At 41.4% G+C, this 14,668-nt stretch overlaps 1 protein-coding gene across 1 annotated transcript in view; it reads left to right on the forward strand.

Annotated features, from left to right (window-relative positions):
• The first annotated feature begins 756 nt into the window (after window positions 1-756).
• The window catches only part of ANTXRL (ANTXR like), a 44,975-nt gene continuing 31,063 nt past the window's right edge, over window positions 757-14,668 (forward strand). Inside the window, exon 1 of the mRNA XM_061190167.1 lies at window positions 757-1,037. Within this exon, the coding sequence (XP_061046150.1) occupies window positions 757-1,037 (281 nt within the window). The remainder of the gene's footprint in view (window positions 1,038-14,668) is intronic.

Consider the following 14,668-nt stretch of genomic DNA (forward strand, 5'->3'; position numbering starts at 1 on the left):
CCCCATTAAGTTTTTGCATGTTTTTCCATGGAGCAGAGACAAGCCATCATCACTCAGCCCTTTCTGAATTTCTGGTCCACAGACCCTGTGAGCATAACAAAATAGTTTTTGTTTTGTCACTCAGCTTGTGATGGCTTTTACAAAAAGTAGATAACTGGCATGCCCTTCATTCACAAGGGACTTTGACATCCTTGCAGGACCTTCTTCCCCTTCTAGATCCTTCCATCCACTGGGTCACACGATGACCACTACAACACTCTACACTTCCAGTTCCTGGACCTCCTCCCCCACGGCGATGTCCTCGTCTAAGCCACCTCAGCTGCCCTCTTTCAGCTGACAAAAAGGCAGGATTTCTCCAGGATTTTAATGGCCACCTGAGAGGGTTTGGGATGAGGAACAAACGGAGGCCTCATCTTACTGCCCCTCCAAAGAGCCCCTGACTCCCCCCTGGGATTGTCAACAGGCAGGACACTGAGCAGAGCTGCAGGTCACAAAGTCACCATGCCAACCTTCCTGTCCATCATAAGGGACATCACAGGGAATTCTGCCCCTTGGGGCGGGGGAAGGGCCATCCCCCAAGACCAGCCATCTTTGCGTCTTCCGCCCTCAGGGCAGGTACCGGGGGAGGCTCACAGCTTTGGGGAAAGGGCTAGAGGGGCCGAGGACCCTGGGAACGCGCAGACTCGGCGGAGGCCGGCGCCTGAGGTGGCCTGAGTGGCCGGCGTCCGGTGGCGCCGCAGGGGCAGCCAAAAAAAAATGGGAAGCGGCGGGTCTGGCGTGCCGGGGCCCACGCTCTTCCTGCTGCTGGTGCTGCCGCCGCCGCCGCTGCTGAGCGCGGGGAGCTTCCAGCACGACGGTCCAGGCCGGAAGGACCTCCACCACCTCAGTCTGGACTGGGGGAACCTCTACCCCCACCCCATCCAGGACGCGGGAACCTTCCACCACCTCCGCGGCCCCAGCACCTGGACCCGGAAGAGCCGGGCAAAAGACAAGAATTCCTGCCAGAGCTCTTTTGACCTCTACTTCATCTTGGATATGTGAGTGGCTCTCCTGCCCTTGATGGCGCCATTGGTAGTAGTAGTGCTGTCTCTGATGTCAGTGTGGGCAAGACTTGGCTTAAACAGATGCCAGCTTCTGTGAGGGGAGAGGGTGGAGTAGTCTTGGTCAGACCTCTGTGGCCTCCCTCCTTGTCCTGAGGCAGAGGGAGTGACCCGGGCATTTGTTTCCTGGGACTTTTTCTTTTGGAAAGGAAAAAAGGCCACCATAGGTTTCTGGATGGCTCTCAGCTTGACTAGGACCTGTGGCCTGCATGCCCCTTAAACAGCTGGAGGGGCAGGTGATTGCTAGGAGCCATCTTCTCAGCACTTGGGAGAAGCTCACTTTGGGTTTGGGGTTGTGTTTTTTGTTTTGTTTTTAACCAAATGACCTCTACTTTTACTGGGCCCCAGAGAGATTACCGTGTCATCTGTTAGGCATTCTCCTAGTGTCACTGCTTAGAAAGTCCTTTGCGTTGCTGGTTCTAAATGTTTTGCTTCTTTCTTTGACAACTTAGAGACCCACATTACGGTTTGTGTGCACTTTCTGAACACTGGTCTTTCTGCATGTGGCCTTGGGAAACCTGGGCTGTGCATTAGGTACCTTCTGGCCCTCAAGGAAGGAAAGGGATGGGCAGGTCTTCAGACGGGGGAGATTGCCTTGGTTCCATTTTCAACTCCTCTGTGGGACTGAGGATAAATTTTACTTATTCAGTAATAACAGTGATATGACTCCCAATATCACTGAAGCACTTTATGGTCCCCAAAGCCCTTTACTGCACATCTGCCATCCTCAAAACAATACTGGGATATAAAGCAGGGAAAGTATTTGCATATGCAATCTCCTGGAAAGGGGAGCAGGCTCCCAGAGTTTGGGTGAAGTAGCCCAGAGGCTGGTGGGGGTGACAGAATCCAGGCTTCCTGTGTTTCCCTAATTCCCACATCCCAGGTTGTACTTCCTCTGATTCCTCTTATTCTCCATGGAGACTGATGATTGGGGGGGATGTGTGCCCCAGCCCACTAGCTTCTAAGCAGAGGCAGCAGAGGTGGGAGCACCGTGCTTGCTAGAAGAGAAATTCCCTCCTCACGGTCCAGTGGCAGGAATTCTAAGATGCCCTGGGCACATCTTGTCTGGTTGCCCAGGGTGGTAGTGATTCCCCTCTTGGGCATTGGGGTTGGGGATGGATGGACATTGTAGGGGGATGACAGCCTCTTTGGGTCAGTCTTTCCAGAGAGTGGCAGTGAGTCCAAAGGGTCCTCTCAGCTGCCATCCTGTTACAGTGCCACTGCCCACACCCCTGCTGTCTGCAGTCAAGCCCAGTGTGGGCACAGCACAGCCCCAGGATGGATGGGGAAGGGCTCTGGGCACAGGTGGGTCACTTATTATGTTCCAGGGATGTGCTGAACACTAAGAACAACCAAGAGCTTGAGGGAGTAGGTTCTATATCCCTACTTTAAGGTGATGAAACTGAGGCTGGGAGTACTGAATGATTTGCTCAATGTCAGTCAAAGTTAGTTTGCTGCAAAACATTAAATAGTGGAAGGATGCTCCCCTTTCCTCTCCTCCAAGAAGGGTGTGAGGTAGGGGGACTAGAAAGGCACCAGAGAAATGGCTTCCTGAGCCAGGTTGTCCCCACTTCTCACCCCTCTCACCCACCCCCCTCCCCCACCTCTTGCCTCCTTTGGCTTCTTAAGTGCTGGGAGGCAGCACTGATCCCTCTGACCATAGCTGGTGTAGCTGTAGTTCAACGTGAAGGGTATGGGTCTTCCCATGAAGGCTGGGAGGGCGGGAGAGAAAGGGGAGCAACTCAAGCTCAGTCCTAGTCAGGCTCCAGGACTGAAGCTGCTCCACAGACCCTGCCCCTTACTGTCAGTAACGACACTTGCCTTTCAGGCTGGCCAGGTCTGAATCCTGCTGGATTCTGCAAATGAGAAGGGGAGCTGGGGATGTCCAAAAGAGGGCCCTCAACACCCATTTCCCATCCCCAGGCCATCAGGGAGGAGTAGACCTACAGCTCGACCACAGTGGGACAGGCCAGGCTTGTCTGAAAGTGCAGCTCGCTCCTCAGCCCCAGGGAAGGAACACCACTCCCTGGGAACTATGCTCTTTTAGTCTAGTTGAAGAAAACCAGCTTGACCAGATTTTCCCAGAATGTGAGGACAGCCTTCCTCCTGATGTCCCCTGCTACTCTTGCGGAGAGGGGAATAATGACCACTGAGGAGGCAGCTCCAGCTTTGCAGTCAGGCAGACTCCACTCATCAGTCATGCGGCCTAGGGCAAGTCGCTCACCTCTCTTTGCCTCAGCGTCCCCATCTGTACAATGGGGCCTTCATACCCACCTCACCAGGTTGTGATGGGGATGAAGGGGAGTTTATATGGTTTGCCCAGCATGTGTCAGATGCAGTCATGGAGGATGAGCATAAAATAAACTGCCAGGGAAGGCAGAGTCACACACCCTGGGAGCTCCCCGGCACTGCAGGGGCCCCTGATCCAGCCCTGACTCCGTGGCTCACTCTCTCTGCATGTGCCCTTTGTGGGGAGGTGGGGTGTGGGTCAGACACCTCTGCTGGTGGCACTCCCAAGGTTCTCTGGATCTTTCATCTATTAACGAACAGTCTTATTCATTCTCTCATTCCCTTGTTCATCCGCTCACTGAAATAATTACTGGAAAACTGCTATACTCCAGTCACTGTTTTGGGCAGTGGGGATAAGGCAGCAAACAAAACTTGAAAAAGTCCTCATCTCTTAGAGCTTTCATATTAGGAGACAAGAAATAAATAAATCAAAGAGGAAATATTGTGTTAGATGGGGATAAACACCAGGGGGAAAATCAGGACAGGAGGATGGGAAGTGCTGAGGTAGGGGCTGTCCTAGAGATGTGCTCAGGAAAGGCTATGCTGACAGACTGGAAGGTGAGGAGGTGGGAGAGGGTAGGTGTCGTTTGAGCAGAGGAGGTGTGTGATTGCACTGTTTCTAAAAGGGTCACAGTTAAAGGGCACAAGGGCAGAGCCTGGCAGGAGACCACTGAGGGGCCTCATGCAGGGATCCAGGGAGGAGATGATGGTGGTGTGGACCAGTAGGTCCGGGTGGTGATGATGGAGCTCTTTTGAAGGTAGAGGCCACAGGATTCCAGACAGAATGGATGGAGGGAGACCAGGTGTGTCCCTAGACTCAGGGTAAGGGTAGAGTAGGAAATCAGCCTCATCACTGCGTTTTCTTAACAACTATGTGTAAATGCTATTACCACTGTTTTACAGATGAGGAAAGGAAGCTGCTCGGGGCCTGGGAATAACCACCAAAATCCTCAGATAGGAAAACATGGAGCTGGAATTAAAACTCTAGAGTATCTGATTCCAAAGCCATTCCAAAGACTCCAAGACTGGGTGGGTCCCTGAGAATCCCTCCGGTGGTTAGAAGCAAAACCAATGTCTCACCTGCAGGAAGGTCTTGAGTGGTTCACTCCCAGCTCCTTCATTAGATTCCTTATTCATTGGTTCCTTCGTTAGGCTGAATTGGATGAAAATGACAGACTGTCCCATGTGCCCACAGTACTGGCCAGTGGCCTATGAAGGCCAGGGAGCTGCAGGCTAAGGGAGTGGCCTGTGCAAAGGCCTGAGGAATGAGGCCCTCAGGTGATCCCAGAGGATCCAGGTATGTAGAAGTTGGGCGTGGGGGAGAAGGAGAAAGGAGGGGCACAGGCCAATGATGTGGCCCTGGGCCCATGTAGGAGGTGTGTTCTTCACATTTTATCAGAGAAATGGATCAGATCTGCATTTTCAGAAGAACCCCTTGGCTGCCTTGGGGAGGATGGGTAGGAAAAGGAAAGACTGGAAGCAGCAGCTGGAGTAAAAAGGAGAAGGGTCCAAGGAGGTCCCAGGCAGCTGGAGAAAGGCAGGTAGGAGCCCAGGGTGGGTGTGCCCAATGAGAGGAGAATGAGGAGACAGAACCCAGAGGAGCACCCACACGTGGGGCAGAGTGGAAGAAGAGGGGCTGGCCAAAGAGGAGAGAAGCAGAGCGCCGGGGACAGAGCGATGCAGGATGTTCATTAGGAAGTGCCTTGGCATCAACACCTGTGCAAGGGGACTGACAGAAGGAGGATTAAGTGGAGCTTCAGTGCAGGCCTGACAGGCTCGGCTGACCTGGGAGGAGCTTTGGAGCTGAAAGGCACCCTCAAGTTTGTCCCAAGTTGGGCCAGATGATTAGGCCATCAGTCACTGCAGGTGTCTACCTGAGGAAGGGAGTGACCTTGGGCAAGGAAACTCTGCACATGAGCGGTTCCTAGAGCTGATGACAGCTGAAGGGACATCCTCAGAGTAATATCCAGACTCAGCATATCTGTGTCCTTCACAGCTCCTCCCGCAGCTTGGATGAATGGAAGAATAGGGCTATGCAGGCCAGACCATTGACCTGTGTTCTCCTGTTTGTGGGTCATCTCATGTCTTGTTTTCTCCTTCTTAGGACCCCTCACAGTCCCTCGTGGAGCTAGACATGGCTTATGTGCTTTGGTCAGCAGAGGACATTGAAACCTGTACCTATTAAACAATAACTCCCATTCATCTCTCCCCAACCTGTGGTAACCTCTATCCTATTTTCTGTATCTGTGAATTTGCCTATTCTAGGTACCTCATACAAGTAGAATCATACACTAGTTGGCCTTTTGTGTCTGACTTATTTCACTTAACAAAATGTTTTCAAGGTCCATCCATGTTGTAGCATGTATCAAATTTTCATTCTTTTTATGGCTGAATAATATTCCATTTAATGTATATACCATTTCCTTTATCCTTTTATCTGTTGATAAGCACTTGGATTGTTTCCTCATTGGAGCTATTGTGAATAGTGCTGCTGCAAACACTGGTGTACATGTAACTATTTGAGTCCCTGCTTTCACTCCTTTTGGGCATATGCCTAGGAGTGGAACTGCTGGATCATTCTGTGCTTTTAATTCTGTGTTTAACTATGTTAACTATGCCATACTATTTTCCACAGTGGCTGCACTATTTTACAGTCACACAAGCAGTGTACAAGAGTTTCAGTTTCTCCACATTCTCTCTGACACTTATTATTTTCCAAGTTTTGTTTTGTTTTATTTTATTTTGTTTTGTTTTTGATAATAACCATCATGAAGTGGTATCTCATTGTGGTTTTGGTTTACATTTCCCTAATGACTAGTGATGTTGAGCATCTTTTTATGTGCTTAATGGCCATTTGTATATCTTCTTTGTAGAAATGTCTATTTAAGTCCTTTGCCCATTTTTGAATTGGGTTGTTTGGTTTTGGTTGTTCAGTTGTAGGAGTTCTTATGTATTCTGGATATCAATTTCTTATCAGATATATGATTTGCAATTGTTCTTTCATTCTGTAGGTTATCTTTTCTTTTTTTAAATATTTATTTATTTATTTATTTAGCTGCATCGGGTCTTAGTTGCAGCATGCGGGCTCTTCGTTGCGGTGCGCAGGCTTCTCTAGTTGTGGCACGCAGGCTTCTCTCTAGTTGTGGCTCGTGGGCTCCAGAGTGCACAGGCTCAGTAGTTGCGGCATATGGGCTCTCTAGTTGTGGCACGCGGACTCTAGAGTGCACGGGCTCAGTAGTTGCAGCTCATGGTCTTAGTTGCCCCATGGCATGTGGGATCTTAGTTCCCCAACCAGGGATCAAACCCGTGTCCCCTGCTTTGGAAGGTGGATTCTTAACCATTGGACTACCAGGGAAGTCCCTATCTTTTCATTTTTTTTCATGGTATCCTTTGTACAAACGTTTTTACTTTTGATGAAGTTTGGTTTATCTCTTTTTTCTTTATTGTCTGTGCTTTTGGTGTCATATCTAAAAACCATTACAAAATCCAATGTCATAAAGCTTTTCCCCTATGTTTTCTTATAAGTTTATTAGTTTTCGCTTTTATATTTAGGTCTTTGATCCATTTTGAGTTAATTTTTCTATATACTATGTAGGTGTAAGATAAGAATCTAACTGCATTCTTTTGCATGTAGACATCCAGTTTTCCCAGAATCATTTGTTGAAAATACTGTCATTTCCCACATTGGATAGTCTTGGTGGTACCCTTGTCAAAAACCAATTGAATACATATATGAGAGTTTATTTCTGGGCTCTCTATTTTATTCCATTGTTCTATATGTCTGTCCTTATGCCAGTACCACACTGTTTTGGTCATTGTAGCTTTGTATTAAATTTTGAAACCAGAAAATATGAATCTGCCAACTTTGTTCTTATTCAAGATTTGCTTATAGCTATTTGAATCCCCTGAGATTCCATATGAATTTTAGGGTGGATCGTTCAATTTCTACAAAAAAAATTGCTGTTGAGATTTTGATAGAGATTGCATTGAATCTGTAGATAGCCTTAGCTAGTATTGCCAATTTAACAATATTAAGTCTGCTAATCCATAAATATGTAATGTTTGCTGATGAAAATTCAATTAACAATCAGGCAAAGAAGAAAAATTAGAGAATTTTATTTGAGCCAAACTGAGGATTATAACCTTGGAGACAGATTCTCAGAAGCTCTGAGAACTGTTCCACTTGCCAGGAGCTAGAGATGCAGTTTTATATATTTTTGAGACAAAGAATTATGTGTCACACTGACAGGTTAACATGATACATAAAGTTCATCAGAGATGTTTTGGCCAGATATGCATATACAGAGTGAGCCTTTAGGTCAATTTGATCCAATGTCAAGATGACAAAAAATATTGATCTTAAAAATTACAATGCTGGCATCAGAAGAAAGGGACCGTTATCCTCAAAGGTTGATTATATCCTCCTGCCTTGAGGAGGTCTGGTTAATGCATAATGCAGAAGCACAATGAATATTTGGGAGAGGTCCATCACAAATGGGGGCATGTCATGCATGTTTCAATTCTGATTTAGTCTGATTGTCTTGCCATAGAAAACTTTATGATCTTCCTTATCATGTTTTTCCAATGATTTACATATTTTAAAATTTCTTTCAGCAATGTATTCTAGTTTTCAATGTACTGGTCTTTTGCCTCATAGGTTAAATTAATTCTTAAGTATTTTATTCTGTTTGATGATATTGTAAATGGAATTGTTTTCTTAATTTCCTTCTTGGAATGTTCATTATTAGTATATAGAAATATAACTGATTTTTATACATTGATTTTGTATCCTATAACTTTGCTGAATTTCCTTATTAACTCAAACATTTTTGTGAAATCTTTGGAGTTTTTTACATGTAAGATTATATTATCCAAGAACAGAGATGTTACATCTTTTTTTCTTTTTTTTCAACTTGGATGCCTTTCTTTCTCTTTCTTGCCTAGTTGCTCTGGCTATAACTTCCAATGCTATGTTGAACAGAAGTGATGAAAGCGGGCATCCTTGTACTACTCTTGATCTTTGGGGAAAAGCTTTTAGTCTTTCACCATTGATATGTTAGCTGTAGATTTTTCATATATTAGCCTTTATCATGTTTTTCATAGAATTTTTCTCTATTCCCAATTTGAGTGTTTTTATGAAGAAGGGATTTTAGATTTTATCAAGTGATTCTACATCAGTTGAAATGATCATGTAGTTTGGTTTCTCTGATATATTAATTTTATTAATTACATTGTTTGATTTTTATATGTTGAACCATCTTTGTATTGTGGAAATAAATCCTACCTTTTCAGATGCTGCTAGATTTTTTTGTTGAGGATTTTTGAATTTATATCCATATGAAATATTAGTCTGTACTCTTCTTGAAGTGTTTGTCTGGCTTTGGTATCAGGGTAATGCAGGCCTCATAAAATAAGTTTGACAGTGTTCCCTCCACTTCAATTTTTTGGAAGATTTGGAGAAGGATTAGTGTTAATTCCTCTTTAAATGATTAGTAGAATTAATCTGTGAAACCATCTGGTCCTGGACTTTTCTCTGTTGGGAGATTATTGATTACTGATTCAATCTCTTTACTAGTTATAGGTCTATTCAGCTTTTGTTTCTTCATGATTCAGTTTGGGCAGGTAAGTGTGTTTCTTGGAATTTGCTAATTTCATCTAGGTTATCTATTTTGCTGGCTTACAAATTCCAGTGTTCTCTTATAATCCTTTTTATTTGTATAAAATCAGTAGTAGTGTCCCACTTCATTTTCTGATTTCATTAATTTGAGTCATCCCTCTTTTATTTAAATCAATGGATATAAAGGTTTGTCAATTTTGTTTATCTTTTCAACATACCAATTTTTTATTTCACTGGTATTTCTCTATTTTTCTATTCTATACTTTATTTATCTCTGTTATAATCTTTATTATTTCTTCCCTTCTGCTAGTTTGGGTTAGTTTTCATTTCTTTTTCCAGTTCCATAAGCTGTAAAGTTAGTGTACAGATTTGAGATTTTTCTTCCTTTTTAATGTATTTGTTTACAGCTACAAATTTCCCTCTCAATTCTACTTTCACTGTATGTTTTGGTATGTTGTGTTTTCATTTTCATTTGTCTCCTGGTATTTTCTAATTTCTTTTGTGATTTCCTCTTTGACCAATTTGCTGATTAAAAGGGTATTGTTTAATTTCCACATATTTGTGAATTTCCAGATTATTTTCTGCTATTGAATTATAGCTTTATTTCATTGGGGTTGGAAATGATTTTAAGCTTTGTGGTGATTTCCATCATTTAAAAATTTTAAAGAAATGCTTTGTGGTCTAACATCTACTCTATCCTGGAGAACATTTCACATGCACTTGAGAAAAATGTGTATTCTACTGTTTGGGAGAAGAGTGTTCTGTACATATCTGTTAGGTACAGTTGGCTTATGATGATGTTCACATCCTCTATTCCCTTATTTCTCTATTTTCTTATATTATGTCTGATTGTTCTATTACTGAAAGTGGGATTTTGAAGTTTCTAACTATTATTGTAGAACTGTCTATTTCTCCCTTAAGTCTGTCAATGTTTGCTTCCTAAATTTTGCTTCTCTGATATTTGGTTCTTATCTGTTTATAATTGTTTTGTCTTCTCAGTGAAATGACCCTCCTATAATTATATAATGTCTTTCTTTGTCTTTTGTAACAGTTTTATATGTAAAGTCTAGTTTGTTAATTATAGTCATCCCAGCTCTCTTTAGGTTTCTCTTTACTTGGAATATCTCTTCTCATCCTTTCATTTTCAACCTCCTGGTGTCTTAACATTGAAAGTGAGTCTCTTGTAGACATCATGTGGTTGCATCTTTTTTGATCCATTCTAGCAATCTGTACCTTTTGATTGGAGAGTTTAATCCATGTACATTTAAAGTAATTACTGATAGGGAAGGACTTACATCGGACACTTTGCTATCTGTTTTCTGCTTCTAGCTTTTTTCTCCCTAATTTTCTCCATTTCTACCTTCCTTTGTGTTTAGTTGATTTTTTTTTTTTTTTTTGTAGTGACAGGTTTTGGTTCCCTTTTCACTTCCTTTGTGTGAAGATATTTTCAATATCTATTATAGATATTTTCTTTACAGTTACCTGGGCATTAATGGTTACAAGTTAATATTCTCATATATAATATATATCTTATATATATATGTAATTTTCCTGATTTTCTTTTTCTTTCTTTTTAAAAATCATTATTTGTATTCAAATATATTTGACATTTATCAAATAAATTTAGATAGCACCTCTATCACATCACATAATTATTATTTCTTTTTTTGTGATTGGAATAATTAAGATCTAGTCTCTTAGAAAATTTGATGATTAAAATAAAATATTGCTGTCTATGTTCACTAAACTGTGCATTAGATATCCAAGATTTATTTGTCAACTAGTTGCAAGTTTGTACCCTTAAACGACACCTCTTATTCCCCCAAGCCCCTGGTAACCACCGTTTTACTCTGTTTTGACGAGTTGGGTTTTTTAGATTCACGTATAAGTGATATCATAGAGTATTTGTCTTTCTCTGTCTGACTTATCTTACTTAGAGAAAGGTCCATCAGTGTTGCCACAAATGGCAGGATGGCCTTCTTTCTTATGGCTGAATTATATTCCATTGTATATACATACAACATCTTCTTTATCTACTCATCTGTTGATGAGCACTTAGGTTGTGTCTATATCTTGGCTATTGTGAATAATGCTGCAATAAACATGGAAGTGCATATATCTCTTCAATATCCTGTTTTCATTCCCTTTAGATATATACCCAGAAGTGGGATTGCTGAGTCATGTGGAAATTCTATATTTAATTTTCTCAGGAACCTCCATACTGTTTTCCATAGTGGCTAAAGCAATTTACATTCCCATCAACAGTGTAAAAGTTTCCTTTTTCTGTATGTCCTCACCAATGCTTGTTATCTCTTGTCTTCTTAATTATAGCCATTCTAACAGGAGTGAGATGTATCTCATTGTGTTTTTTTTTTTCACATCTTTATTGGAGTGCAAATGCTTTACAATGTTGTGTTAGTTTCTACTGTACAACAAAGTGAATCAGCTATATGTATACATATATCCCCATATCCCCTCCCTCTTGAGCTTCCCTCCCACCCTCCCTACCCCATCCCTCTAGGTCGTCACAAAGCACCAAGCTGATCTCCCTGTGCTATGCAGAAGATTCCCACTAGCCATCCATTTTACATTTAGTAGTGTATATACGTCAATGCTACTCTCACACTTCATCCCCGCTTCCCCTTCCCACCCCCATGCCCTCAAGTCCGTTCTCAACGTCTGCATCTTAATTCCTGTCCTGCCACTAGGTTCATCAGTACCACTTTTTAAAATCCCGTATATATGCGTTAGCATACGGTATTTGTTTTTCTCTTTCTCACTTCACTCTGTATGACAGATTCTAGGTCCATCTGCCTCACTACAAATAACTCAATTTCGTTCCTTTTTATGGCTGAGTAATATTCCATTGTATATATGTGCCACATCTTTTTATCCATTCATCTGTTGATGGACATTTAGGTTGCTTCCGTGTCCTGGCTATTGTAAATAGTGCTGCAATGAACATTGTGGTACATGTATCTTTTTGAATTATGGTTTTCTCAGGGTATGTGCCCAGTAGTGGGATTGCTGGGTCATATGGTAGTTCTATTTTTAGTTTTTTAAGGAACCTCCATACTGTATCAATTTACATTCCCACCAACAGTGCAGGAGGGTTCCCTTTTCTCCACACCTTCTCCAGCACTTATTGTTTGTAGATTTTTTGATGATGGCCATTCTGACCAGTGTGAGATGATACCTCATTGTGGTTTTGATTCGCATTTCCCTATTGATTAGTGATGTTGAGCATCTTTTCATGTGTCTGTTGGCCATCTGTATGTCTTCTTTGGGGAAATGTTTATTTAGGTCTTCCACCCATTTTTGGATTGGGTTGTTTGTTTTTGTGATATTGAGCTGCGATGGCAAATGAGATTGTTTCCTTAATTTCTCTTTCTGATCTTTTGTTGTTAGTGTACAGGAATGCAAGAGATTTCTGTGCATTAATTTTGTATCCTGCAACCTTACCAAATTCATTGATTAGTTCTAGTAGTTTTGTGGTGACATCTTTAGGATTTTCTATGTATAGTATCATGTCGTCTGCAGTGACAGTTTTACTTCCTCTTTTCCAGTTTGTATTCCTTTTATTTCTTTTTATTCTCTGATTGCCGTGGCTAGGACTTTCAATACTATGTTGAATAATAGTGGCGAGAGTGGACATTCTTGTCTTGTTCCTGATCTTAGAGGAAATGGTTTCAGTTTTTCACCATTGAGAGTGATGTTTGCTGTGGGTTTGTTGTATACGGCTTTTATTATGTTGAAGTAGGCTCCCTCTATGCCCACTTTCTGGAGAGTTTTTATCATAAATGGGTGTTGAATTTTGTCAGATGCTTTTTCTGCATCTATTGAGATGATCATATGGTTTTTATTCCTTAATTTGTTAATATGGTGTATCACATTGATTGTTTTGCGTATATTGAAGAATCCTTGCATCCCTGGGATAAATCCCACTTGATCATGGTTTATGATCCTTTAAGTGTGTTGCTGGATTCTGTTTGCTAGTATTTTGTTGAGGATTTTTGCATCTATGTTCATCAGTGATATTGGTCTATAATTTTCTTTTTTTGTGATATCTTTGTCTGGTTTTGGTATCAGGGTGATGGTGGCCTCGTAGAATGAGTTTGGGAGTGTTCCTCCCTCTGAATTTTTTGGAAGAGTTTGAGGATAGGTGTTAACTCTTCTCTAAATGTTTGATAGAATTTGCCTGTGAAGCCATCTGTTCCTGGACTTTTGTTTGTTGGAAGATTTTTAATTACAGTTTCAACTTCATTACTTGTGATTGGTCTGTATTTTCTAATTCTTCCTTGTTCAGTCTTGGAAGGTTGTACTTTTCCAAGAATTTGTCCATTTCTTAGGTTGTCCATTTTATTGGCATATATTTGTTTATAGTAGTCTCTTATGATCTTTTGTATTTCTGCGGTGTCAGTTGTAATCTCTCCTTTTTCATTTCTAATTTTGATTTGAGTCCTCTCCCTTTTTGTCTTGATGAGTCTGGCTAAAGGTTTATCAATTTTGTTTATCTTCTCAGAGAACCAGCCTTTAGTTTTATTGATCTTTGCTATTGTTTTCTTTGTTTCTATTTCATTTATTTCTGCCCTGATCTTTATGATTTCTTTCCTTCTACTAACTTTGGGTTTTCTTTGTTCTTCTTTTTCTAGTTGCTTTAGATGTAAGGTTAGATTGTTTATTTGAGATTTTTCTTGTTTCTTGAGGTGAGCTTGAATTGCTGTGAACTTCCCTCCTAGAACTGCTTTTGCTTCATCCCATAGGTTTGGATCATCGTGTTTTCATTGTCATTTGTTTCTAGGTATTTTTTGATTTTCTCTTTGATTTCTTCAGTGATCTCTTGATTATTTAGCAGTGCACTGTTTAGTCTCCAAGTATTTGTGTTTTTTACTGTTTTTTTTTCCTGTAATTGATTTCTAATCTCATAGTGTTGTGGTCAGAAAAGATGCTTGATACAATTTCAATTTTCTTAAATTTTCCAAGGCTTGATTTGTTACCCAAGATGTGATCTATTCTGGAGAACATTCTGTGTCCACTTGAGAAGAAAGTGTATTCTTCTGCTTTCGGGTGGAATGTCCTAAAAATATCAATTAAGTCTATCTGGTCTATTGTGTCATTTAAAGCTTGTGTTTCCTTATTTACTTTCTGTCTGGATAATCTGTCTATTAGTGTAAGTGGGGAGTTAAAGTCCCCCACTATTAATGTGTTACTGTCGATTTCTCCTTTTATGGCTGTTAGCATTTGCCTTATGTATTGAGGTGCTCCTATGTTGGGTGCATAAATATTTATAATTGTTATGTTTTCTTCTTGGATTGATCCCTTGATCATTATGTAGTGTCCTTCCTTATCTCTTGTAACTGTTTTTATTTTAAAGTCTATTTTATCTGATATGAGGATTGCTACTCCAGCTTTCTTTTGATTTCCATTTGCATGGAATATCTTTTTCCATCCCCTCACTTTCAGTCTGAATGTGTCCCTAGGTCTGAAGTGGGTCTCTTGTAGACAGCATATAGATGGGTCTTGTTATTGTATCCATTCAGCGAGCCTGTGTCTTTTGGTTGGAGCATTTAATCCATTTACATTCAAGGCCATTATTGATATGTATGTTCCTATTACCATTTTCTTAATTGATTTGGGTTTGTTTTTGTGTGTCTTTTTCTTC

Source organism: Eubalaena glacialis, chromosome 1, assembly GCF_028564815.1.
Source record: "Eubalaena glacialis isolate mEubGla1 chromosome 1, mEubGla1.1.hap2.+ XY, whole genome shotgun sequence".
Lineage (NCBI taxonomy): Eukaryota > Metazoa > Chordata > Mammalia > Artiodactyla > Balaenidae > Eubalaena > Eubalaena glacialis.